Source organism: Mobula hypostoma, chromosome 4, assembly GCF_963921235.1.
Source record: "Mobula hypostoma chromosome 4, sMobHyp1.1, whole genome shotgun sequence".
Classification (NCBI taxonomy): domain Eukaryota; kingdom Metazoa; phylum Chordata; class Chondrichthyes; order Myliobatiformes; family Myliobatidae; genus Mobula; species Mobula hypostoma.
In genome coordinates this window covers 35,377,088-35,404,236 of record NC_086100.1, presented here as the reverse complement: position 1 = coordinate 35,404,236, position 27,149 = coordinate 35,377,088, and the positions used below count along the sequence as shown (strand labels likewise).

The 27,149-nt window shown below is 42.5% G+C and overlaps 1 protein-coding gene and 1 long non-coding RNA gene across 3 annotated transcripts in view; one reads left to right on the top strand and one right to left on the bottom strand.

Moving 5' to 3' along the window:
* The window catches only part of LOC134345238 (uncharacterized), a 192,641-nt gene extending 182,075 nt beyond the window's left edge, over positions 1-10,566 (top strand). For both annotated transcript variants that reach the window (XM_063045582.1, XM_063045581.1), the window contains 5 exons: positions 824-992; positions 3,696-3,884; positions 6,396-6,442; positions 7,726-7,832; positions 9,799-10,566. In XM_063045582.1, coding sequence (XP_062901652.1) covers positions 824-992; positions 3,696-3,884; positions 6,396-6,442; positions 7,726-7,832; positions 9,799-9,855 — 569 coding nt within the window. In that variant the 3' untranslated portion in view covers positions 9,856-10,566. The remainder of the gene's footprint in view (positions 1-823; positions 993-3,695; positions 3,885-6,395; positions 6,443-7,725; positions 7,833-9,798) is intronic.
* The window catches only part of LOC134345239 (uncharacterized), a 29,220-nt gene continuing 10,263 nt past the window's right edge, over positions 8,193-27,149 (bottom strand). Inside the window, exons 2-3 of the long non-coding RNA XR_010017642.1 lie at positions 8,795-8,858; positions 8,193-8,326 (exon numbers count right to left, since the gene is read on the bottom strand). This is a non-coding gene — a long non-coding RNA (uncharacterized LOC134345239). The remainder of the gene's footprint in view (positions 8,327-8,794; positions 8,859-27,149) is intronic.

Sequence of the window (27,149 nt, the reverse complement as noted above, 5' to 3'; positions counted from 1 at the left end):
CTGCCCAAGATCATCTTGAGGGTGTAAGTTAGGAATATGATGAGATTCACTACACCTTTTTGGCTGATTGCAACTCCAGGAAACATTCTACCATCCAAATCAAAGCAGCCCTTTAACTGGTACCTTTTCCCCAAACCTAAAGATTTATTCTCTCCACCACTGTCATACTTTGACTACAGTGTGTGCTATCTACAAAACTCACGAAAGCAATTTTGTAATCATAATTGAGCTATATTTCTGGAACAGTCTACCTGGTACTTGGGTATTTGGTGTAGCTTCAACAGAAATTCTGCAATGGTTTAAGAAGGTAGCTTACCATCGCCTTCGCAAGGAGAGTTAGGGATGGGCAACTAATGTTAGCCATTTCAACAATGCCCAATTCCTGAAAATAGATTTTAGAAGATTTTTCTGTTTTATTAATATAAGACTTTGTTGTCCGCCTATCCCCAAAGGAACATTAAATTGCCAATCGTCAAAAGCAAAAAAAATCCGTTATTGCTTACCCTGTTAATAAAATAAAATATAGATTCATACTTTAGAATTGTTTTAACTAAGCTAAATATGTGCATGAAGTTATTCTTAAGAAAAATGTGCAAGGACAGGAAAAGAACAACTCAGAATAGTAATATAGATGGTAATTTGAAAAATCAAGACTTACCTATTATACTCTGATTTTATCTGTAAAGCAGGGAGATAACCAACCTTTGCACAATTACTCTTCAAAGTACTGAGTAGAAATGTTGCTCTTCCTAAACATTCTTGGTAATGGAATCCATTATTAACAACAGCATTAAAGCATAGAACAACCTATTTTTCATTACAGTAACTCGCAACCAGCTACTGAGTTACTTCAGCTGCAATAATACTATATTTTCTGGTTACTTGCTTCAATGGGATGAGCAACATGGAGCCATTTGCCAATCTCCCTGTGACATGGACTACTGTCTCAATCAGGCAGAGTGTCAACATCAGCCAACTGGACCTATGTGCAAGTATGAAGACATATTTTAAAACATTGAGTAGTTTCTTACCAAAGTACAAGGAAATTGATTTATTTGTGTGCAAATTGTCACTGCTGTAGGCAAATGTCATTGATAACTTGTATATATCTTACCACCTACCTGTCCTCACCTGGCTTCACCTATCACCTTTCAGATTATACTCTTTTTCCTCACCCCACCTTCTTATTCTGACTTCTTCCCCCTTCCTTTCCAGACCTGAAGAAAGGTCTTGGCCTGAAATGTCCTCTCCATAGATGCAGCCTATATTTTGTGTATGTTGCTTTAGATTTCCATTATCTGTAGAGGTTCTTGTGTTTATATATCTTTTGAAAATCTCTTCTCGATGGTGAAATGAAAAATCCACTGTATAATGCTGCCTCGGATTTTAATTTTCATATTTATATGGGTCATTCTAATGTTTGTTCTGTGAAAGCAGCCCCATCGTAAAACAGTGACTATTGGAAATAATGGACAGGTCAAGTAGTACCTATAATTAGAGGAGATACTGATACGAGCTCAGGTTTGTAATTCTAACAAAACTCTCTATCTGCTAAATTTTAGATATGTTTCCCTCAGTAAAATTCCTTATAGTGCCCCATGTATCATAATGAAATTGTATTAAACCCAAGGAGACCTCTCAGATTGTAAATGGCTAACAAAAATATTTAAGCTTTAAGCATCTAAGTAAACTGATCTAACAGTACCCCAAAAAAAAACAAGAGCTGTGAAGCAGCATTAACCTCTCAGATTCACGCTCATACTTTGAGTCTCTGGATGACTAACCTGTAGAGTGTTTTTGAGCATTTTATTTTTATTTATGATTTCAAGGATCTGCTGTGTTTTTCTTTGCTTTTCCAGAACCCTCGGTTCAATTTACATGGAACTGAGAGGAAAGAAAACATTTAGGAACTCCTAAATGTTTTCAGAAATAACCAAAAAGACTGAGCAGCTGCTGAATTTCCCAACATTATGCAACATAGCACCAATACACCAGGTCTTTGACCACTCACCACCCCTTAACCATCATTATGAGGCTTGGCAAATCCCTTGAAGAATTATTAATTACATCTCAGTTGTAGAAGTGGTCACTGATTTCTCACTCAGTGAAAACAGCCAAGCCTCAGCCTCCCTAATCCAACCTTTCTGCAACAATTACAGTGAATTCCAGTTAATTGAGAAATATCAGGATGAGTACATTTTGGCCCAATTAAGTGGCTGTCCCAATTAGCCAAAATTTCATGAAATAGTTAAAAAGATATTTTTAAAAAGGCAAACTAACATTTGACTGAGTAAGAAATCATGTACTTAAATGAAATACAGAACAAATTAGAACATCATAATACGACTACAGTACCATAAAACTGTGCATTGGTTCAGAATAGTTATTGACAGAGAAATTCATTCGTATTCTTTTGATTGATTGTAAATGAACAAAATCAGTGTGCATCTAAGTTTAGATAATGGACCGCTCTCATACAATACTTCCAATGATTGCATCTCCAAATCTTCATTTTCATTGTAATATTCAAGATGATTGTTGATACCCTCAAATTCTTCTTAATTCCTGACTTGTAGAAATAGTGAAATCGTTTCATTTTCACTCCTGGCCATTTCTCACATCTCGAAGCCTGAATGTTTGAAACTGCAGTGAGCAAAACAGTTCAGTATTGTCTCACTGTTTATTTCTCACCGACTTTCAGCAACAAAAGTCATGGCTTTTTGAACACAAACACACGGAATTGATACTATTTAAAACTGGTCGCTCTAAGCATGGTGCAATGTCTAACAACCATGCAAGTGCACACGACTGATGTGTGTTAGAACCTGTTCGGCAACAGTCTCCTGTACCAATTATATGGAAAATAATTTTCTCAATTAGTTTTTGTTCTTTAAGGGTTGTCCCAAATAAGAGGTTGCCCCGATTAACTGGAATCCACTTTACCATGTTAGGGCTCCGGTGAATTTTTTACTCTTATTATTTCTCAGCTGCTATCTCCCTGTCCATGGTTAAAAATTGTTGAATGTGTAAATCATAATTTATCATGTACAGCTGTGATGATGTGTTTTTGTATCTAGTTTCTTTATTAGGTTTAACTTGAATTATTTCCAGACGGAATTTTAAGATACATCAAAATGCCAGCGTGAAGATCGATGGGTAACAGTTTTGCCTCTGAGCAAGAAAGTTAATTTTCAAATCAAAGTTGAAAAAAACTAAGTACAAAAAACACAGTTATTGCTCAGAATTGCACCAGTGAAAGAGCCGTCTTTGACTGAAGCATTGAACTGAGGTTCCATCTGCTTTCTCAGTAATAATGACAATCCCAGGCACCATTTCAAGGAAAGATTGGGGAGATAAACTTGGTTCCTTGGCCAATATTGAATCCTCAAAAAAAGAGCAAAACAAGTTGATTTACTACTTTGCTGTTGTAAGAATATGCTTTGTACAAATTTCGGAATCTACTTCTGTTGGCTGAAAAATGCTTTAGAGCAACCTGAAAACAGAAAGGCTGTGATAGACTTGCTAACACATTCAAAAAGGCTGGAGCAGCTCAGCAAATCAGACAGCAGCTATGGAGGGGAATAAACATTTGATGTTTTGGGCCTGCCTCAGAACTGAGGTCTTCATCATAGACTTGCTAAACTTTCGAATTGCTAGCTTGACAATGCCTAATGCAATTATGTTTTCTTTTTCAGATGTGTTCCACGCACAATATATGACAGTTTCGGTGAACGCTGTGAACACCTAGCAATAAATCTCAGGGCCTTTTTTGGCATTTTATTTGGAGCTTTAGCATTCTTGCTCTTATTGATGTTAGCCATATTTTTATGTGTGTGGAAGTGCAATTCATCAGGAAGATCAAGATTCTCAAATGACTCAGACAGGTATATTATTTATATTGCTCAAAAAGGATTGTTGAACATCTATACCTTTTTTCATTATGGCATTAATTTCCATAATGCTTATCACCAAGCCAGAGTGGTCTGTAAAATAAAACTGCTCTGGCAGTCTATCAGATTTGTAAATACTGCAGCTGATAATGAGAGAAAAAAGTAACCATTACATAGGCTGTGATTTTCTTAATGAGCAAAAATATATTTCTTATTGTCAACCGTACCGTAATGTCATTCTAGACCAAATCTATATCATTGTAGTTGACTCATGACTGTTTCTTTCAAGGTCTCCTTCCTTCAAAAATCAGAATTGAGCATTTTCTGATGATTGTACAATGTCCAATTCCATTCACAGCTCATTGGCAAATAAATCAGACCATACCTACCTGCAGCAGGACCTAAACAACCTTAAATCACAGACTGATAATTGTCAGTTCCCACCCTGTCACCTGTAAAAATGTCATTCCCTTTTCTCAGTTCCTCCAACCCCACTTCATCTGATAAGTGCCACATACAGTTCCAACAAGAGAACAAGTGACCAGCAACTCTTTTTTAATTAAGGCATTAAGATTATCACGTCCCCTAGCAGGATTATTCTGGGGATTATCATTGACTGGAAATTAATGAGGCCTGCTACATATTTTTTGTTGCTATACTGAATGCTGCAGAACGCTGATTTGCTGTTGCACAATTGGCCCTCCAGTCTGGACACTCATCGTTACATCTCCCCTCATGGTTTAAAGAAGTCCTATAATGTGTCTGTGCACTGTTGCACCAGAAACCTGACATGAACCCTTGCCCTGAGTTGGTGTCCCTGCAGCTTGGTGTAGAGAGCCTGCCTGTGAGGAGTGGTGCCAGGCAGGCTGAGGTGAATGGCTCAGTGCTCAGTACAATGATATGTGGCTCAGGGATCCATAATGGCTGGCAATGAGCACGCTAGCCATTGCTGCAGATCGGCAGCACCTGCTCTGTCTGCTTGTTTCCCCCAAATATATAATGGACAAAAGAGAGGCAAGAGTGGATATCAGACCATTAGATGGCTCTGGGCCTGTACTCACTGGAGTTTAGAAGAATGGGGGGGGGAGGAGAGAGATCTCATTCAATCCTATCGAATATTGAAAGGCCTAGAGAAAGTGTGCATGGAGAGGATGTTTCCTGTAGTGGGGTAAATCTAGAACCAGGGGGCAGAACCTCAGAATACTAAGGTGTTCCTCTAGAATAGAGATGAAGGGGAATTTCTTTAGCCAAGGGGTGGTGAATCTGGAATTAATTGCCACAGACAGCTATACAGGCCAAGTCTGTGAGTATGTTTAAAGCAGAGGTTGATAAAGGCCCTCAAAGGTTTTGGGGAGAAAGCAAGAGAATGGGATTAAGAGAGGATAATAAATCAGCCCTGATTTAATGGGCTAGCCTGGTTCTGCTCCTGTGTCTTATGATCTTATGGTTATGTGATAGAAGTTGCAGTCTCCTCCTCTGTTTAGCTGCCCATTCTTCCCCGCTGTACAAGCTTCATCCTGCTGTCGCCATTCATTGTGTTGCCAGCATCCACACACACAGCTGCTGGAACGGCAGGTGTTGGCCACCAGGGTCCCAGCACAGCAGCTCTGTGGATGACACAACTCTTTCTACATATACCACTATAATGAACCCTTTTTGAAAGAGGAACACTCATAGAATGGGCACTGAAAACACATCCAGAACATAAGTAAAACGATGTTCTGGTGTTTGAAAGTAAGTCAGAACTGGGGCATCATGCAGTAAGGAAATCGCATCCCTGCTCTTCAGATTTGAAGGGCACAGGTCAGGAATGATATGGAATACTCTTTACTTGCCTGGCTGAGTTAGCCTCCAGCAACACTCACAAAAATCAGTTGTACAAAAGAGCCTATTCGACTGGTAGACCATCTAACACCACTAATGCACAGGTGCCGCATTGTGTATCACAACAAAATGCAGTGCACATACTTACTTCAACACACCTCTACTGCCACCACCACCTCCCCCCCCCCACATAGACAACTCCAACAAGTGCATGGGAACACCACACCATACACATTGCTGGATCTCCATACTCAGCAATGCTGTGGATACCTTGTGGAGTACTGTAGCTTTTCATCAGAGCAGTTCACCACCAGTACATCAAGAAATTAGCAATGAGCAGTCAACACCGTATTCAAAAAACTAAGTTATGACAGGTTTGCACCTGAATTCCACATCACCTTTTAATTCAATCCATTCTTTCGAGCGTCCATCCTCCTCAATGGTTCCAGTGGGTGTGACCGGCTATGCCAAGAATTCCACATTTAATCTATCCCCGAGATCTTGACAAATCTTCACCCAACTACATTTCTATGTCCTCAAACTATTTAATCCCAAAGTGGATCAAAACCTTTTGTAGAGATGCAGCTTTTCCACTTGAGCAAATGGTGCAAAAAAAACACGCCATAGCTCTGATCCAATCAGAACCATCCAGTTTATTAATAAATCAATTTTATCTTGCAGCATTAGCTATGAGAACCGTCAGATATTCTCTTGGCAAGGTAATCCATGTAAGTATTTTAATCACAATCTTATAATGTTCAATCTCCAGCCAGTGATCAAAGTTTGGTGACCTCATGTTTAATTTGCCACTGGATAGATGGTCATCCATTTGAATACTTTTACATTTTAGTACCCAGAACATTACAGCACAGCACGGGCCGTTCAGCTCACAATGTTGTGCTGATCTTTTAACCTACTCTAAGATCAATCTTACCCTTCCCTCCCGTTTAGCCATCAATTTTTCTATCATCCATGCACCCATCTTAGAGTCTCAAATGTTCCTAATGTATCTGCTTCTAACAGCACCCCTCGGAGCACATTCCACTCTTGGTGTAAAAAAAAACTTGCCTCTGACATCCCCACTATAATTTTCCTCCAATCACCTTAAAATTACATCCCCTTTGTATAAGCCATTTCTGCCTGGGGGAAAAGTCTGTGGCTCTCCACTTAGTCTATGCCTCTTATCATTTTATACACCTTTGTCTAGTCACCTCTCATCCTACTTCAGTCCAAAGAGAAAAACACTAGCTTGCTCAACTACCCTCATAAGCCATGCTGTCCAATCTACACTATCCACAATATCATCAGCCTTCATGTCATCTGCAACCCACCCTTCCACTTCCTCATCCAAGTCATTTATAAGAATCACAAATAGCAGGGGCCCCTGAACAGATCTTTGCAGAACACCGATTTCCAGACAGATTTTATTGCGATGTAGCCTTGCCTGCAGGAAATGGAGTTCATTTCAACCACTTGTCAAGACAAAGATAGTTGCAGAATATTGTGTTTAAATTTAACATATCTGATTATAACTGGGTAGTAGATTCAAATCAGATATTAATGAAGAGAAAAAGTCTACCAGCCAGATTTGACCTCAGCAGAAAATCAGAAATATTCATCTTAAAAACAGTTAACATATTTCCAGCATCAAGCATTTCTATAAACCAGAGTGAAATATGTGGAGATGCCTTGCTCTTTTGCAAGGTGATAAAAATCCACCAACCAAACTAATAAAATAAAAACTTAGCAGACATCAGCAACCAAACTGCTCTGCAGAGTTACAGCAACTTCTCTGCTTTTGAGGTGTGCAAACCAGCAGTAATGCAACCATTTACAGCAACGACGGCATGTCAGTCAGATACGCACAAGGCAAATTAATTATTTCTCTAAACCTTGTTTAGTTTATGTCCATACCTTTAAAAACTAGGTATTCTATTGGAGAAGTGTATTCATGTTATTTCACCATTGTACCTGTGGAACTCTAATGAAGTGTATTTATTTATTATTTCAGTTTCTTCTAAATTAAACAACACTAACATCTTGCCTTCTTTGGATGAAAAGAATCTGTCTTCGATAACCTGGAAGCCACATCTTGATAATGTCAATCCAGCTACAGAGGTACAAATTAATAAATAATAGTTACCAGTAGGGTATTCAGTATAATAGAAATTTTCCTAATTGAGTTTTGTGCAATGTTATTCCAGTAAAAGCATTAATCTCACAAACTATGGTTATTAATGTAAACTTCTAATTTTAAAATTACCAACACTATGGTTCAAGCTTTTATACTCCTTTTCAAGTTGAAATGAAATGTAAGAAAGTAACAGGTTTTATGATTTGTTCCTGTTATCTCAATCTTACTTCGCAACTTACTTGGTTCTTTTTCCAACTCTTAATTATTTTTCACTCAACAAGACATGCCCAGAACATCTTAAACAAGTAGATTCAGTTACTCACAGAAGGATAGCATAAAGGGTGTTTTTCCAAAGTGAAATTTAAGAACAGGTCATTTGTGTAATTCCAAAATTTTAATTGGGTACTTGTTAGCATGGGTCACCCTTGCACTCCTTGCGTGACTTTTGCTTCAGTAGCGCATGAAATTGTGCTGTTTCCTGTAAGGTATTCATTTGTGAGTATTAATGTTCAAAGTTAATTTATTATCACAAAGTACATATATGTCACATACATATATACCCTGAGTTTCATTTTCTTGTGAGCATTCACTGTACAACACAATACACACAAAAACAGAAATCCAACCAACCAATGTTGTGCAAAAAAATGAACTCTGAAAATGTAAAAAAATACAAATAATAATAAATAAGTAAATAATATTAAGGGTGAGCTTGAGCTAATTTGTCCCAGGAAGGGCCATCTTCCCAATGCAACCCATGGTAGATAAGTCCCTTACCCATTTATACTACTGACCCTCTCTAATCCCATCATCTTCTCTCCTCCACCTTTGCCTTCCCTCTATCCACCTCTCTGCATCACCACCACCTAATGCCACTTGGAGGCCATTTGATCTACCAAGGCACCCAGCAGATACTTCAGTCTCCAACTTTACGTCTGATACTCACCTGTTCCTTTGCGTACCCTTCATGATCCTTAACTGGTCATCATGTTCATTTCCAAGATCCACACCTGGACATTGTGAGACAGGAGTCAGTAACAAACCAGAGGTTAGATGTTGGTGCATCTGACCTTCCACACCACCACTGGACTCAGCACTGAGTACAAATATCTGACAGCAAATCAATTCATAGTTCATCCTTCATCTTAACGCAAGGGATAGCTGTTCCTAACTATTTTTGGAAGTGTTTTTCAGCAGCATGTCTTCAGAGCTGGATCATGCAATCCAGTTGAATAGGCCTCAATTCCATGATTCCTCTCAGCTTCATGGGTTGGTTGAAGCAACCAAATCTCAAGCCTCCAGCTCAATTGGTTTTGCAAGGCCACAAAACAGTGAGGCCTCAGGGATACATGTGAGGGAAGTGAAGTGTCAAACCAGATCTAGAGGTTCTAATTTCATACCATGCTCTTTTAATTTGTGGTATCTTGTTAACCAGAGTATTCTTTTTTAATTTACATTCATAATATCCAAGGTAATTTCAGCTTCCTGATTACAGTTCCTCACATTATTTCATTTCCAATGAGGGGGATTATCAACTTAACAATGTCCCACAAGATATCGAAAATTAGGCATCATATTGTGGTCTAATTAAATCTAAAAATGTCAGATAATTTCTGTATCTCTGATTATATTACACCATTTACATTCCCCATATTGGCTGATTGTTACGGATTCATTTAACATTTTTAAAAATATGACAAAACTACACACAAAGTTGCCATCTCAAAACGGTTTGGAATGATTCATCATCCCATTCTCAGCAAAAAGGTGAAATTTCTTGTAATGAAGGAAAGATATTTTTTCATATTTTTCCCTGACCAATGATTGCACTTAATGTAGATCCTTATTTCAAACCTGGAAATCAGTTCTTAAATTTTCCATCGTGTTTAGGCATCCGAATGACAATATAAACCATTGCTAATGAATATATTCTTTTCTTTCCCCCCAAAGATAAAAATTGAAAGACCATCACTCAAACGGACTGGTAGTGATTCAGAAATACCATAACTCCATCAGTCTGCCATTGAGAACTTCACTGATATTCTCCACTATATATCAAGTGACTCACAGACATGATATTTTGCTGCAATAAAAATCTCTTGCGGGTATTCATCAAATTAAACTTACTTGAATATTTTTAATTACCTACACTTTAAATCAACATTATTTTCTTGTATTATTTTAAAATGTAAACATTGTTAAAATTAATACTTATTATTCTCTGTCATAATGATGAAATTGAATCTCAAAGGTTTATCGGTATTAATGGATTTGTTTTGTTCCTACTCTCTGATCATATAAGCACTTTGTTCTATAGAGTCAATTATCATTCATGACAGTTTTAAAGTTACAAATGCATGATTTCGTTAAACTAACTGGATACTATCAATGTAGGTGTGCCCTTCACAATATTGTACAAGGATGCAATACTTAAGTGTTGGAACATTAAAACATTACATAAACATACACATTTTAGAGCACTTTAATAAACTCGACTATTTTATATTGATACTGGAAATAATTGTGCATGTTTTGTAACAGTTTTAGATTCTTATTTTTGGGATAAAGTATGTTTTGAATATGAATTGTATAGTTTATCCTGTGAGGGGCGATAGTTTGTACTACATATTGATATGCATTTAAATATGTTAATTAATCTAAGGAAAACAGTTATAAACTTTTATTCTAAATATTATAATTTTGAATATATTAATAAAACAAGCAACTAGTTAATTAAGTGCATGTTTTTAATTGACGTAAATAATATTAACAAGGCCACATTAATTTCCTATCTGTCCTCTTGCTCTAACTCTCCTATTGAGCTCCTTTGAACGGTTTCTTTTCTTTCTTTACCCTCTATGCTGAACAAATTTATTCTTGCGTGACTGCATTGCTCTGTTACACTATCTGAATTCCCTCCTCCATATAAACTCACCAACTCACATTCAATGTGCCAATTCCACTTTGTCATCCTATATGACTTCAATAGTTCCATCATCACAAATATGTTCAGATTCTGATCTATTTATCACATGTACATTGAAACATCTGCGAAACGTGTCATTTGTATTAAAAACCAACACACCCGAGAGTGTGCTGGGGACAGCCCGCAAGTGTCGTCACATATTTTGGTGACAACATAGCAAACCCACCATGCTTGGCAGAACAACACAGAACACAACAAAATGGAACATACCGAGCAACAACAGCAAAACAGGCCCCTTTCTTGGCTTCCTCCCAGCCACCCAAGCACATACAGAGTCCTTAAACCACAGGACAGGCCGTCTTCTGCCTGCAGCTTGCAGCGGACTTGTAAATTTGCAAAGACTGGGCTCCAACTTCCACAGCTGACTCAGAGACCCGCACACTTGGGCTACGGCCATAAGGCCTTGAATTCTGGACTCCCCATCTACCTTTGGGTTTTGATCTGGACTTCCAATCGACCTTCAGGCTTTGATCTTTGATAACAATCCAGAACTTGCAAATGATGACAAATGAGGGCCTGGACTCCGGGACCCAAAAGCCAGAAAAGAACAAAATCCATGACATTAAACCTGATTCCGATTCACAGATTGGGGGTGCCATCCAAGATTATTTCCTTAGATATTAAAGAGGGTGTGCTGGAGCTTTTGGAAAGCATCAAGTCCGGATGAGATGTACCCCAAGCTACTGTGGGAGGTGAGGGAGGAGATTGCTGAGCCTCTGGTGATGATCTTTGCATCAATGGGGACGGGAGAGGTTCCGGAGGATTGGAGGGTCGCTGATGTTGTTCCATTATTCAAGAAAGGGAGTAGCGATAGCCCAGGAAATTATAGACCAGTGAGTCTTACTTCAGTGGTTGTTAAGTTGATGGAAAAGATCCTGAGAGGCAGGATTTATGAACATTTGGAGAGGCATAATATGACTAGGAATAGTCAGCATGGCTTTGACAAAGGCAGGTTGTGCCTTGCAAGACTGATTGAATTTTTTGAGGATGTGACTGAACACATTGATGGAGGTAGAGCAGTAGACATAGTGTATATGGATTTCAGCAAGGCATTTGATAAGGTACCCCATGCAAGGCTATTGAGAAAGTAAGGAGGCATGGGATCCAAGGGGACATTGTTTTGTGGATCCAGAAGTGGCTTGCCCACAGAAGGAAAAGAGTGGTTGTAGACAGGTCATATTCTGCATGGAGGTTGGTGACCAGTGGTGTGCCTCAGGGATCTGTTCTGTGACCCCTTCTCTTCATGATTTTTATAAATGACCTGGATGAGAAAGTGGAGGGATGGGCTAGTAAATTTGCTGGTGACACAAAGGTTGAGGGTGCTGTGGATAGTGTGGAGGGCTGTCAAAGGTTACAGTGGGACATTGATAGGATGCAGAAATGGGCTGAGAAGTGGCAGGTGGAGTTTAACCCAGATAAGTGTGAGGTGGTTCATTTTGGTAGGTCAAATATGATGGCAGAATATAGTATTAATGGTAAGACTCTTGGCAGTGTGGAGGATCAGAGGGGTCTTGGGGACCGAATCCCTAGGACACTCAAACCTGCTGCGCAGGTTGACTCTGTGGTTAAGACATACGGTGCATTGGCCTTCATCAATCATGGAATTGAATTTAGGAGCTGAGAGGTAATGTTGCAGCTATATAGGACCCTGGTCAGACCCCACTTGGAGTACTGTGCTCAGTTCTGGTCACCTCACTATAGAAAAGATGTGGAAATTATAGAAAGGGTGCAGAGGAGATTTATAAGGATGTTGCCTGGATTGGTGAGCATGCCTTATGAGAATAGATTGAGTGAACTCTGCCTTTTCTCCTTGCAGTGAAGGTGGATGAGAGGTGATAGAGGTGTATAAGACGCTAAGAGGCATTGATGGTGTGGATAGTCAGAGGCTTTTTCCCCAGGGCTGAAATGGCTAGCACGAGAGGGCACAGTTTTAAGGTGCTTGGAAGTAGGTACAGAGGGGATGTCAGGGGTAAGTTTTTTTTATGCAGAGAGTGGTGAGTTGGTGGAATGGGCTGCCAGTGACAGTGGTGGAGGTGGGTACGATAGGGTCTTTTAAGAGACTCCTGGATAGGTACATGGAGTTTAGAAAAATAGAGGGCTATGGGTAACCTTAGGTAATTACTAAGGTAAGGACATGTTTGGCACAGCTTTGTGGGCCAACAGGCCTGTATTGTGCTGTAGGTTTTCCATGCTTCTGTCACTTGTCATTCACATCCTCACTGCCCTTCCTGATGCCACTAAAGAGCTTCCTCTTAGTACACATCTTCAAAACATCAAAATCTGAAATTATCTGCTACTGTAGCTCTGCACCCTAACCTTCAGCGCCATATTCCACACTAAAACTATTACTCTCTTAGAAATTGTTGATTTTAATTTGGAATGCTAACTTTTTCTGGGGAAACTGAATTGCTTCAAAAACCAAAGTCACTTCATATCTTCTATCATCATCATCACCATTACATGCCATGTCATATGACGTGGGCGATCATGGTCTTCCATCTGTCTTTATAATGAGAAGTTCTAAAGCTCTTCAAAACCTTTGCCTGTCTATCCCTTGACATAACTCATGAAATGTCATGAGCTGTTGACCGTGACTTTTCACAGACTGTAACAAATCTCAAAGTTCATGGTCTGTTGATCATGACATCCCCCACTGTCATTGCAACTCCTGGAAATTAAAAGCAGATACAGAGATGAACGCTAACTACTGAAGCTGGTTTTATTGGAAGCATTGACATACACCGGAAAGTACCAGCAAATTACTTACCCCATTTCTGCAGATAATTTCTTAAGTAAGACCTTGTTTCCTATCTGCTTTTCATTCCTAATTTACTCGTCTAAAATTTTCTGTGGTTTACACAGAATTGACTTACGTACGACAGCATTGGTTTCTTTGCTACTTCAGAAACCTAGATGTCAGGAGCTACTGCTGTCCCTGACAGACCAACCACCCAACAGTGAAGAACCTGGAGTAGCAAAGGATTCCAGACCTATTTCTTGAGGTTCTGCATTTGGTGGTATGTGTTAAAGAATTTAAGAAGTGTGCTCTCTGCCACTCTCTGAAGAGACCGTAGCATTTGTCCCCTCACCAACTATGCACATAATTGTAAGGTATCACTAGTGCAGGGGTTCCCAACCTTAGTTATGCCATGGTCCAATACCATTAAGCAAGGGGTCCGTGAGTCGCAGGTTGGGAACCCCGGCACTAGTACCGCAGCAGGTACTTACTTTACTGGATGAGTACCGCTAACTAAATCAACACTGCACAGAAGCACATTATAAGTTTCAGGGGTTTCAGAAACTTTACGAACTTTTTGGATGCAATTCTGAGTTGGAGACTATTAAAGAAAAAAAACTGTGAGAGAGCCAGCTATATTGGAGGTCTCAGCAGAAGGAAAAGAGAACAGTAGAAATTAACTGTTTCCACTCGGGCCAGAAGGAGCTTCTGACACTCTACAATGGGCAGAGATAGTCGTGGTGGTTAATTGCTGAGCTTCAAGCCCCAGGTTAATGCTGAAAACACTCAGCAGGTCAGGCAGCTTCCTGGAAAGAAATCAATATTTAAGATCCAAGAATCTTTGTATGCTGTTCTGATGGAGGTTGTTTCAAATTCAAAGTACAGGTATGTCACCATCTACAACCCTAAGATTCATTTTCTTGAGAGCATACTCAGTGAATCCAAACACCATAATAGAACCAATGAAAGACAGCACCTACAGGACTGACAACCAATGTGCAAAAGACAACAATATGTGCAAACACCAAAAGAGAAAATAAAAGGAATAATAAATAAGCAATGAATATAGAGAACATGAAATGAAAAGTGCTGGAAAATTAATCCATTGGTTGCGGGGAATGTTCAGTGATGAGGCAAATGAAGATCAATGACATTATTCCCAGTAGTTTAAGAGCCTGATGGTTGAGGAGTAATAACTGTTCTTGAGCCTGGTACTGCGAGACCTGACTACCTTCTCTCTCATGGTAGCAACAAGAAGAGAACATGGCTTGGATTGTGGAGGTCCTTGATAGTGAATGCTGCTTTCTTGTGACAGCACTCAGTGTACATGTGCTCAATGGTGGGGAGTGCTTTACCCATGATGGACTGGGCCATATCCACTACTTTATGCAGGATTTTCCATTCAAGAGCATTGGTTGTATACCATATACAACCTTGAGATTCGTCTTCTTAGAGGCAGCCACAGAACAAAGGAAAACCATAGAACCCATTTAAAGAAAAAACTCACAAAATAAGGCAATCAAACATGCAACAAAAAGAACAACTCATGCAAAGAAATAACATACAGAACATTAAACATCGGACTGCAGAGGCCCCAAAAGTGAGTCCACAGCCATGAGCTGCTAAGGCGATTGAACCTACCAGCATGGGACCCAAGACTCCTGCACTTTCTGCAGGCAGCTGAGAGAGGTAAGCTGGTGGCACTGAACACTCATTTGTTTTCCACTCTCATCCTCATTGATTTTAAACTTATTCAACATTTTTTCCGTGACAGAGTAATGGAGCCGCCCACGAGTTTGTTTTCTGCCATTAGGAATTGATGCAGCAAATATCCACAACAATAGCCATAGCTGCACTCTGCGCCAAATCTCCCAGGAGATCACAGAAGCACCAGAACATTCAGTCAGCCCAAAAATACATTCATAACAGGGAAGGTACAGGCTGCATTCAATTGCAGTTCAGAAGAAGTAGTATATTTAGATGAAGAAGAGTATTCAGTAGTTTGCAAGCTGTCTGCAAGATGGTTGAAATGTCAACTGTTGAGCCAGAAAGGAAACTGGAGTGGATACAAGTCATTTCTCAGACAGGAGTTGATGAGTTTCATCACCAAACTTTCAAAATACTTCATCAGAGTGGATGTAATTGCTACTGGATGATAGTTATTGAACCAAGTTACCGCAATCTTCTTAGATACCAATATGACTGAGGCCTGCTTGAATTGGGTGGATACCACGGAATGCCAAAGCAAGAGATTAATGATATCAGGGAAGACTCCAGCCAGTTGTTCAGCACCGTTCTTTTGTACTCGGCCAGGTACCCCAGCTGAGCTGGATGCTTTCCGTAGGTTCACCCCCCTGAAGGATGCTCTCATGTCAGCCTCAGAGACTGAAATCACAGGGTCTGTAGGGGCTGTGGCAGATTGTGAAGGTTCCTCCATGGTTTGTCAGTCAAAGTGAGCACAGAGGGCATTGAGCTCATCTGGAAGTGGATCCCTGGTGAGATGACAGCATCCAAGCCCTGCCGCAGCTGTGGACCCACTTTTGGGAACTCTACGGTTTGATGTTTAATGTTCTGTGTGTAATTTGTCCACTTCTTATTGTTTGAGCTCAGCACCTTTTAAACCCACTTTGAAAGGGAGACTATAACTGCAATGGTGAGGATCTGTGCTGCACCCTGTGGCCCTGTGATCTCTGTCTGTCTCAGAGGATTCATCACGCTGTCTTTCAGGGGTGTGAACCCTCGCAAGGCAGCAGGCCCCGATGGAGTACCTGGTAAAGCTCTGAAAACTTGTGCCTACCAACTGGCAGGCACAATTTAATAACATTTTCAATCTCTCACTGCTACTGTCGGAAGATCTCACCTGCTTCAAAAGGGCAACAGTTATACCAGTGCCCAAGAAGAGTAGTATGAGCTGCCTTAATGACTATCATCCAGTAGCACTCTCATCCAGAGTGATAAAATGCTTTGAGAGGTTGGTTATGGCTAGAAAGCAACTCCTGCCTCAGCAAGGACCTGGATCCACTGCAACTTGCCTATTGCCACAATAGGCCTATGGCAGATGCAATCTCAATAGTTCTTCACGCGGCCTTAGATCACCTGAACAATACAAACACCTATGTCAGGATGCTGTTCATTGGCTATAGCTCAGTGTTTAACACCATCATTCCTACAGTCTTGATAAAAAAAAGCTACAGAATCTGGGCCTCTGTACCTCCCTTTGCAATTGGATCCTCTACTTCATAACCAGTAGACCATAATCTGTGCGGATTGGTGATAATATCTCCTCCTCGCTGATGACCAACACTAATGTACCTCAGGGTGTGTGCTTAGCCCACTGCTCTACTCTCTCTATACCCCTGACTGTGGCTAGGCACAGCTCAAATAGCATCTATAAATTTGTTAATGCACATCCATTGTCGGCAGAATCTCAGATGGAGACAAGCGGGTGTACAGGAGTGAGATATACCAGCTAGTTGAGTGGTATCATAGCAACAATGTTATACTCAACATCAGTAACATAGAAACATAGAAAATAGGTGCAGGAGTAGGCCATTCGGCCCTTCGAGCCTGCACCGCCATTTATGATGATCATGGCTGATCATCCAACTCAGAACCCCGCCCCAGCCTTCCCTCCATACCCCCTGACCCCCGTAGCCACAAGGGCCATATCTAACTCCCTCTTAAATATAGCCAATGAACTGGCCTCAACTGTTTCCTGTGGCAGAGAATTCCACAGATTCACCACTCTCTGTGTGAAGAAGTTTTTCCTAATCTCGGTCCTAAAAGGCTTCCCCTCTATCCTCAAACTGTGACCCCTCGTTCTGGACTTCCCCAACATCGGGAACAATCTTCCTGCATCTAGCCTGTCCAATCTCTTTAGGATCTTATACGTTTCAATCAGATCCCCCCTCAATCTTCTAAATTCCAACAAGTACAAGCCCAATTCATCCAGTCTTTCTTCATATGAAAGTCCTGCCATCCCAGAAATCAATCTGGTGAACCTTCTTTGTACTCCCTCTATGGCAAAGATGGCTTTCCTCAGATTAGGGGACCAAAACTGCACACAATACTCCAGGTGTGGTCTCACCAAGGCCTTGTACAACTGCAGTAGTACCTCCCTGCTCCTGTACTCGAATCCTCTCGCTATAAATGCCAGCATACCATTTGCCTTTTTCACCACCTGCTGTACCTGCATGCCCACTTTCAATGACTGGTGTATAATGACACCCAGGTCTCGTTGCACCTCCCCTTTTCCTAATCGGCCACCATTCAGATAATAATCTGTTTTCCTATTTTTGCCACTAAAGTGGATAACTTCACATTTATCCACATTAAATTGCATCTGCCATGAATTTGCCCACTCACCCAACCTATCCAAGTCACCCTGCATCCTCTTAGCATCTTCCTCACTGCTAAAACTGCCACCCAGCTTCGTGTCATCCGCAAACTTGGAGATGCTGCATTTAATTCCCTCATCCAAGTCATTAATATATATTGTAAACAACTGGGGTCCCAGCACTGAGCCTTGCGGTACCCCACTAGTCACCGCCTGCCATTCTGAAAAGGTCCCGTTTATTCCCACTCTTTGCTTCCTGTCTGCTAACCAATTCTCTATCCACATCAATACCTTACCCCCAATACCGTGTGCTTTAAGTTTGCACACTAATCTCCTGTGTGGGACCTTGTCAAAAGCACCAAACAGCTGATTGTGGTCATCAGAAAGGGTAAGATGAGGGAACACGAACCAATCGTAAAGGGATTAGAAGTGGAGAGAGTGAGCAATTTCAATTCTTGGATGTCAATATCTCTGAGGATCTAATCTGGTCCCAACATATCGATGTAGCTACTAAGGCGGCAAGACAGTGACTATATTTCATTTGGAGTTTGAGATTTGGTTTGTCACACAAAACACTTGAAAACTTTTACAGATGTACTGTGGAGAGCATGCTGACAGGCTGCATGACTGTCTGGTATGGAGGGTGGGGGGCTACTGCACAGAATCAAAAGAAAGTTGTAAAATTAGTCAGCTCCATCATGGGTACAAGCCTCCGTAGTATTCAAGACATCTTCCAAGGAGCAGTGACTCAGAAAGTTGGTGTCCATTATTAAGGACTCCCATCACCCAGGACATGCCCTCTTCTCATTGTTACCATTGGGAAGGAGGTACAGAAGCCTGAAGGCACACTCTCAGTGACTCAGGAACAGCTTCTTCCCTCTGCCATCCTATTTCTAAATGGACATTGAACCCTTGAACAATACCTCACTTTTGATTATTTCTGTTTTTGCACTATTTTTAATTTCAAAGATTCAAAGGTTCATTTAATGTCAGAGAAATATATACAATATACATCCCGAAATGTTTTTTCTTCACAACCATCTATGAAAACAGAGGAGTGCCCCAAAGAATGAACGACAATTAAATGTTAGAACCTCAAAGTCCCCTCCCTCCCGCGTGTAAGTGGCAGTGAACAACAATCCCCTCTCCCCAGTGACAAAAATAAAGCGCACCCACTACCAGCACTCAAGCGTGAGCAAAGCCACAGACTTGCAGTTACCCCAAAGACTACATTGTTCACCTGATAATTCGACATACTGCGGGCTCTCTCTCTAAGGGAGAAAGAGATGACTCCATTCCATTTTCCAGCGAGCGGGGAGACATAATAAACTCGGTGGTTTATGATGTTAAAAGTCTGTTATGTCGCTTTTTTCGAGCTCTGTGCCTGGAGATCGCAAGGATCCCGGGTCCCCAGGCATACAGTAGATATTCCGACTCTCCCAATGACACACGGTTCTCCTGTGGTGACACTGACCCTTGATTCGCCCGTCTCCAGTTACTTGTGATCCTAGGCTTCTGAAACTGTGCCGAAATCTTAGACCAAGACTTTAACTATTTAATATACATATATACACCATACTGTAATTCATTTATTTTTTTCTATATTTTTCACGTATTGCATTGTACTGCTGCCGTTAAGTTAACAAGTTTCACGACATATGCTGGTGATATTAAATTTGATTGTACCTAGACCTTTGGTATCGTACTTGGTCCCTAGACCTGAATGCCTCTGATTTGGCCCTCAGCAGTTTGCGGATCTCCTGGTTCATCCAGGGCTTCTGGTTGGGGAAAACTCAATGATTTTGTGAAGATGCACTCATTTACAACTTCTTTAATAAATCTCTGACAACCGTGGTGTAATCATTCCGATCCACTGATGAGTCCTTGAACATAGCCCACTCCACTGACTCAAAGCAATCACATAGCTGCTCCCCTGCCTCCTGCAACCATATCTTTATTGTCTTCATCTCTGGAGCCTTGCTCTTTAGTCTGTGCCTGTGTGCAGGTAGGAGAAGGACAGCCACGTGATCAGATTTCCCGAAATGTGGTCTGAGAATGGAACATTGGGCATAAGTCTGGTGCTTCAGGTTATACATTGAAGGTAATTGGGCAGAGATTTCTTCGAACAGACCTAGTTGAAGTTCCCGACTCTGATTCGGGGTGACTGTTTCTTGTTTGGTGATAGCAGCATGGTGTATCTCAAGTGCCTGATTACAGTAGTTGGATGGTGGGATGTGAACTGCAGTCAGGATTATGGTGGAGAATTCTCTTGGTACGTAGAGGCCGGCACTTGATCATTAAGTGTTCCAGGTCAGGGGAACACTAGTATGACAAAGCCACCACATTCAGAGCACCACATAAAGTTTATCATGAAACATATGCCGTCACCTTGCCTTTTCCGAAACAGCAGTTCGGTCCATCCTGTGTATCAAGAAGCCTTAGGGTTTGATCGTCAGATCTGATGTGCTGGGAATAAGCCACGTCTTAGTAATACACAGCACACAACAATTTCTCATTTCCCTCCAAATCAGCAATTTTGTCCTCAGGTCCTCAGTTTCGTTCTCCAGTGACTGCACAATTGCTAATAAGATGCTGGGTAGAGGGGGCCTCACCCCTCTGCGTTTCAGACTGGCTTGGAGTGCCTCCCTCCTGTTTCACTTCCAGCCACGTCAATGAATGCTCATCCACTTAAAGGTGCCATACCTGCTTGCTTGAGAGTTATGTTGAATAAGTTTCAATAGGTGCATTTAATGTCAGAGAAATGTATGCAATATACATCCTGAAATTCTTTTTCTTTGCAAACATCTACGAAAACAGAGGAGTGCCCTGAAGCAGTGGTCCCCAACCACCGGTACCGGGCCACCAAGCATGTGCTACCGGGCCGTGAGGAAACAATATGATTTAGCAATATGAAACAATATGAGTCAGCTGCACCTTTCCTCACTCCTTGTTACGCCCACTGTTGAACTTGAACTCTGCACCCCCACACCCCTGTCCGTCGGCCGGTCCGCAAGAATATTGTCTATATTAAACCGGTCCGCGGTGCAAAATAGGTTGGGGACGCCTGCCCTAAAGAATGAGTTAAAATATCAGAACCCCAAAGCACCCCAACTCCTCCCTTCCATGCCCAAACTTCAGCAAGGCAACGACACCATCCACCAAGCACTCAAGCATGCAGCAAGCAACAATAAAGACAAAAACTTGCAGTACCCCTAAAACTACTCGTTCACCCTGTAACTTGACATACAACAGGCTCTCTCTCTTGCTCCCTAAGATGGGAAAAAGAGGCATCCCTGTTTCACAGTGAGTTGGGAGACATAACAAACAACTCGCTGATTTACAATGTTAAAAGTCCACTGTGTCACTTTTTCTGAGCTCTTCACCCAGAGAATTGACACCAGAAAGGCACAGCTCTCTGGACTCACAACCCCCAGCAGTTAACCTGCTGCTCTCGATGATCCGTGTTCTCCCACAATGCTTCCAGGGGCACCAGCCTAGAGTCAGCGTATCTCCGGACCCACGAAATTCCGGAACCATGAAGGTGCACTCGTCTTCCAGGCTACGTCCTCGGGATATCAAAAAGCAGCCGGTCGTGAGGCCCTGAGAGCGGGTCCCATTCCCACAAAGAACTGAAGTCAGAATGTAACTCCAGGTCAGGGAACCTTGTAAAGGAAAACAAGAGATATCCAAGATAGAAATAGAGTTGTTTCTGAAGATGCAAACAAAGGAGTTGCCATTTAGTGTTGTCATTCATAAGATCATGAGATCTGCAGTTCATTAGGTTGGTTCCAAAGTACATTGCTTAGAAGGTAATTACATTTTGCAGATTTCAGTGACAGCAACCATCCCATCCATGAACATATCCAAACTTTGAAATCAAACCCATATCCACCATTCCACTGGCTGCTCTTTCCACACTCTCACCAGCTTCCGAGTGAAGTTAACCCCCGTGTTCACCTTAAACATTTCAACTTTCACCTTTAACAATTGACCACTAGTTCTAGTTTCATCCAACCTCAGTGGAAAAAGCTGGTTCCCATTTACCCTATCTATCCTCTCATTTCTTACACTTAAATCCTTACAGTCCACATACTACAGAGTTGTTGATCAAAGTGGTGTCAAATATATAGGCATCCGTTAGTCTCGTGAGACCATGGATTTGCGCCTTGGAAGGTTGTATGGAAGTCCGACAGTTGCCCACACTGCAAGTCTCCCCTCTCCACGCTAACGATGTTGTCCAAGGGAAGGACACTAGGGCCAATACAGCTTAGCACCGATGTCATCACAGAGCAATGTGTGGTTTAGTGCCTTGCTCAAAGACACAACATGCTGCCTCAGCTGAGGTTCGAACTAGCGACCTTCAGATCACTAGACCGACGCCTTAACCACGGCCACACGCCAACAAATGGAATGCATCAAAACAAATGGAAAGTTGAGAATATGACTAGAGGAAGATTTCTTGCGGAGAGAAAGAGGTGTTGCTGTTACAAGAACATGAATTAGGTGGAGGAGACAATCCTACCATCCTAGCCTTCTTCATTCATTGAGATCATGGTTGACCTTCCAAAGCGCCACCTATTGCTCCAGAAATATACTTCATGTGAACAAATGATTGAGCTTTCTCAAGCCCCTGCAGCTGAGGATTCCAAACTCTCTTCAGAGTAGAATTTTGCTTCATGTGAAAATCCACAGCTTCCTGAGAGTGGCAATGCAATGAGAAGGAAGACAAACTTCAGGCTTGCCCACAGAGTTGAATATAAAAATTGAGAAGTCACTTTGCAGTTACATAAAACTTTAGTTCAGTCACCATTAAGTTATTGGTTATAGTTCTGATTGCCACACTATAGAAAGGATGTGGAGGCTTGGAGAGATTGGAGAGATGGAAAGTAAGATTAAGGAAAATCCTAAGAGGTTCTATAGTTATATTAAGAATAAGAGAGTGGCTCGGGGAGTGCCTCTCCTCTCAGAGATCAGCAGGGCCTCCTATGCCTCGAGTCATAGGAGATAGGTAGGATTACTAACAAACGTTTCTCCTCTGTGTTTAATTATGGTTTGCTAAAGAGATAAGGGAAACAAGTGTAGATGTTTTGGAGGACATTCACATCACAAAAGAGGAGGTCCTCTAACCCTTACAGCCCATTACGGTGGACAAATCTGGCCCATTACTAGGGTTGCCAGCTGTCCCATATTAGCCGGGACATCCCGTATATTGGGCTAAATAGGTTTGTCCCATATGGCAGGGGTCTCCAACCTTCTTTGCACTGCGGACCAGTTTAATATTGACAATATTCTTGCAGACCGGCCGACGGTGGGGGGTGGGGTGGGGGTAAGGAGTTAATCACGACCAGAATATAGGTGATAAGTCAACTATAAGTCACTTATCAGTGGCTAATACACCCAATTTCTAAAAGGGTTTATCTAACGAATTTAATATTAAACACACAGCGCATATTTTCCTCGCATGAATATAGTCATGTCAATTATAAGTCATAAGGAGGTTCCTTATGTCCAGTCTATTCCGCAATTTAGTTTTTGTTGCATTCATTGCAGGAAACTCCGCTTTGCAGAGATATGTTGGACATGGAAGCAACATTTTCAGTGCTTTGGTGGCTATCTCAGGATATTCAGCCTTGACTTTGATCCAGAATGCCGGCAGAGATGTTATGTCAAACATACTTTTTCAGCCCGCCGTCATTTGCAAGCTCAAGGAGTTGGTCTCCTTCCTGTGCTGACATGGATGATTCACTGGGGACATTCACAAATGGGTCACGGACCCATTCCTTTGCACATCTTGGGTCATTTGCGGTTGGGAAGTAACGCTTGAATTCTGTCGACAGCGAAGATAGGTGTTCGCGCACCAGCTGTGAGCCTCAGTCTCTCAAATTCCCAGCTAATGTTGGGAACATGTCAAATATGCCCCTGTCCACTCGCCGTCCCCACAGTTCCAGATTGGCTGTGAAAGCAGACACTTTATCTGCCAACTTGAAGACAGTTGTCATTCTCCCCCAAAGTGACAAATTGAGTTCATGGAGCAGGTTGAAGATGTCGCACAGATAAACGAGTTTTGCTATCCACTCCTCATCACTAAAGTGTGCTGCAAGTGGTGACTTTTTTCTTGAAAGAAATCTCTGTAGCTGTTCTCCTAACTCAAAAGCCCTGACCAGGGCTCTCCCCCTTGATAGCCACCTGACTTCAGTGTGTAAGAGAAGGCGTTTGTGCTTTGCATCCATTTCCTTGCAAAGCTGCTCAAACAGACGTGAATTAAGGGCTTTTGCTTTAACGTGATCGATAACTTCAACAACATCACTCAATACGCTGTTAAGATCAGGTGACATTTTTCGACTAGCCAGCATTTCCCTGTGTGTGACACAGTGTGTAGACTGGCATTCTGGAGCAACCTCTTTGACTCGGGTAGTGAAACCAGACTCATTAAACCGTTCCAACAGCTGTGTTTCAATGTCTTCCGCTATGTTATCCATTCTCCTTGAAACTGTGGTAGCTGAAAGAGAAACCTGTGCCATCTTGTTAGCTGCAGCTTCTCCCAACAGTTCACGGCACATGTCCTTGGCAGCAGGCAGAATCAATTCTTCACCAACAGTGAAAGCTTCTTAGCCTTAGCAATACGGCTAGCCACTAAGTACGACGCTCTCAGAGCAGCAGCATTTGTGGAGCTGGTGGCTCTCAGCACTTGCTTCTGTTCCGCTTGCTCATGTGTTTTCCGCTCAGAAAACTCAACGAGTTTGTCCTTAAGTGCAGGGTGCTTGGACTCCAGGTTCCAAAGCAGTTTTGAAGGTTTCATTGCCTCCTTAGACTGCTTTTCTCCACATTCACACATGGGGGCTTATAGTGTGCATGTCACCGGTCGCAATAAAGCCATTTTTTATGTACAACTCGTCGTATTTTCTGTTAAAGGAAGCTTTTTTTTTCTTGCAGTCTCGGCCTCAGCTGTCTCTGCATTATCATCATCATTAGGCCTTTATGTCCCCTACCACCTCTTCCAAAGAGACTTTCAAGCGACGTTTGTTTTTTTACTCATCGAGTAGTTGCAGGTTAATGACGGACTGATGCCTTGTGTGCGTTCAAGTTCAACAGCAGGTGTGACAGGGAATGAGGAAAGGTGCAGCTGACTCACCGTTTCCTCGCAGCCCGGTAGAACATGCTTTGCGGCCGGTACTGGTCCACGCCTCAGTAGTTGGGGAACACTGCCATATGGGACCGCCCTTGTCCCAAATTTTCCTCGTTAAAGTAGAACATTCCTCTGAAACCATTCGTAAGCCGAAATGGCATAAAGCGAAGAAGCAATTACCATTAATTTATATGGGAAAAATTTTTGAGCGTTCCCAGACCCAGAAAATAACCTACCAGATCGTACCAAATAACACATAAAACCTTAAATAGCACTAACATATAGTAAAAGCTGGTAGTAGTGGCATCCATTAGTCTCACGAGACCATGGATCTGCGCCTGGAAAGTCTTGCTTCAGTCTGTGTTAGAGCAGCGTCTGTTGTGGCTGTAGAGGCCCACACGGGAGAGACAGTCTCGGCTGCAGCGACTGCACTTGAAGGCGCTGTCCTCCAGTGTTGCCTTGGTGCCGTTTTTCCAACGAGTGTGCTTTTCTTCAGCAGCAAGCCTCAGCTTCTCTTCTCCTCTTTTGAGACCTCTGCGTAGTTCCAGCCTCCAGTGAGAGCGATCGCTTGCGATGTCCTCCCACCTCTCCACGTTCATTTTCAGTGACTTCATGTCTGTCTTGCAAATGTCTTTGAAACGAAGATGGGGCCGCCCTTGTGCTCTCTTGCCGGAGGCCAGTTCCTAGTACAGCAGGTCTTTCGGGATCCTCCCGTCTGTGATGCAGTGAACATGGTCCAGCCAGCGGAGATGGCATTGCTGAAGCAGGATGAAGAGGCTGGGTATCTGGGCGTGGGCCAGGACCTCATTGTTGGCGACTCGGTCAGTCCACGTGATGTCCAGGATGTGTCTCAGGCTGCGAAGGTGGAAGGCGTTGAGACGCTGCTCTTGTCTGTAGTAGAGGCTCCAGGTCTCGCTGCCGTAAAGAAGTGTGCTGAGGACACAGGCCCTGTAGACTGCAACTTTGGTGTGTGTCATCAGTTTTCTGTTCTCCCAGACTCTCTTTGTAAGCCTGGCGAATGTTGAGGCTGCTCGTCTGATCCATCTGTTGATCTCGGGGTCTAAGGAGAGGCTGTCCATGATGGTGGAGCCAAGGTATGTGAACTCATGGACTACCTCCAGCTCGTAGTTGTTGATGGTATTGGCAGGGGGGTGCTCAACGCCTTGGCCCAACACGTTGGTTTTCTTCAGGCTGATGGTCAAGCTGAAGTCCTGGCAGGCTCTTGAGTAGCTGTCCATGAGGCGTTGCAGTTGCTGTTCAGAGTGTGTTGCCAGTGCCGCGTCGTCTGCAAACAACATGTCCCTGATGAGTACTTCATGAACCTTGGTTTTTGCCCTCAACCGGGACAGACTGAACAGCCTCCCGTCCGATCTGGTGTGGAGGTAGACACCATCAGTTGATGTTCCAAAGGCGTGCTTCAGCATGACTGCGAAGAAGATGCCAAACAGGGTGGGGGCAAGCACACAGCCCTGCTTCACACCGCTGCGGATGTTGAAGGCCTCCGAAGAAGAGCTGTCAAACTGAACAACGCCCTTCACATCCGTGTGGAATGACTGAACTATCCTGAGGAGCCTTGGGGGACACCCGATCCTGGCGAGGATTTTGAACAGGCCGTCTCTGCTCAAAAGGTCGAAGGCCTTCGTGAGGTCAATGAAAGCGACGTAGAGTGGTTATCTTTGCTCTCTGCATTTCTCTTGTAGCTGTCGAAGGGAGAAGATCATGTCGATTGTGGAGCGTTCCAACCTGAAACCGCACTGAGACTCAGGATATACCCTTTCGGCTATTTTCTGCAGTCTGTTCAGGACCACGTGGGCGAAGACCTTCCCAACGATGCTCAGCAAGGAGATTCCCCTGTAGCTGTTACAGTCGCTTCTGTCCCCTTTGTTCTTATATAGGGTGACAATGTTGCAGTCTCTCATGCGGCACTGCTCCCTCTGTCCAGCACTGGCACAGTAGTTCGCGCAGGTGGTTTAGCAGGACGCCCTTTGCGCATTTGATGGCCTCTGGTGGAATGCCATCCAATCCTGGTGCCTTCCCAGTGGGCAGGCTGTCGATGGCTTTACTCAGCTCTTCAGCAGTCGGCAATGCATCAAGTTCCTCCATGACAGGCAGGCAT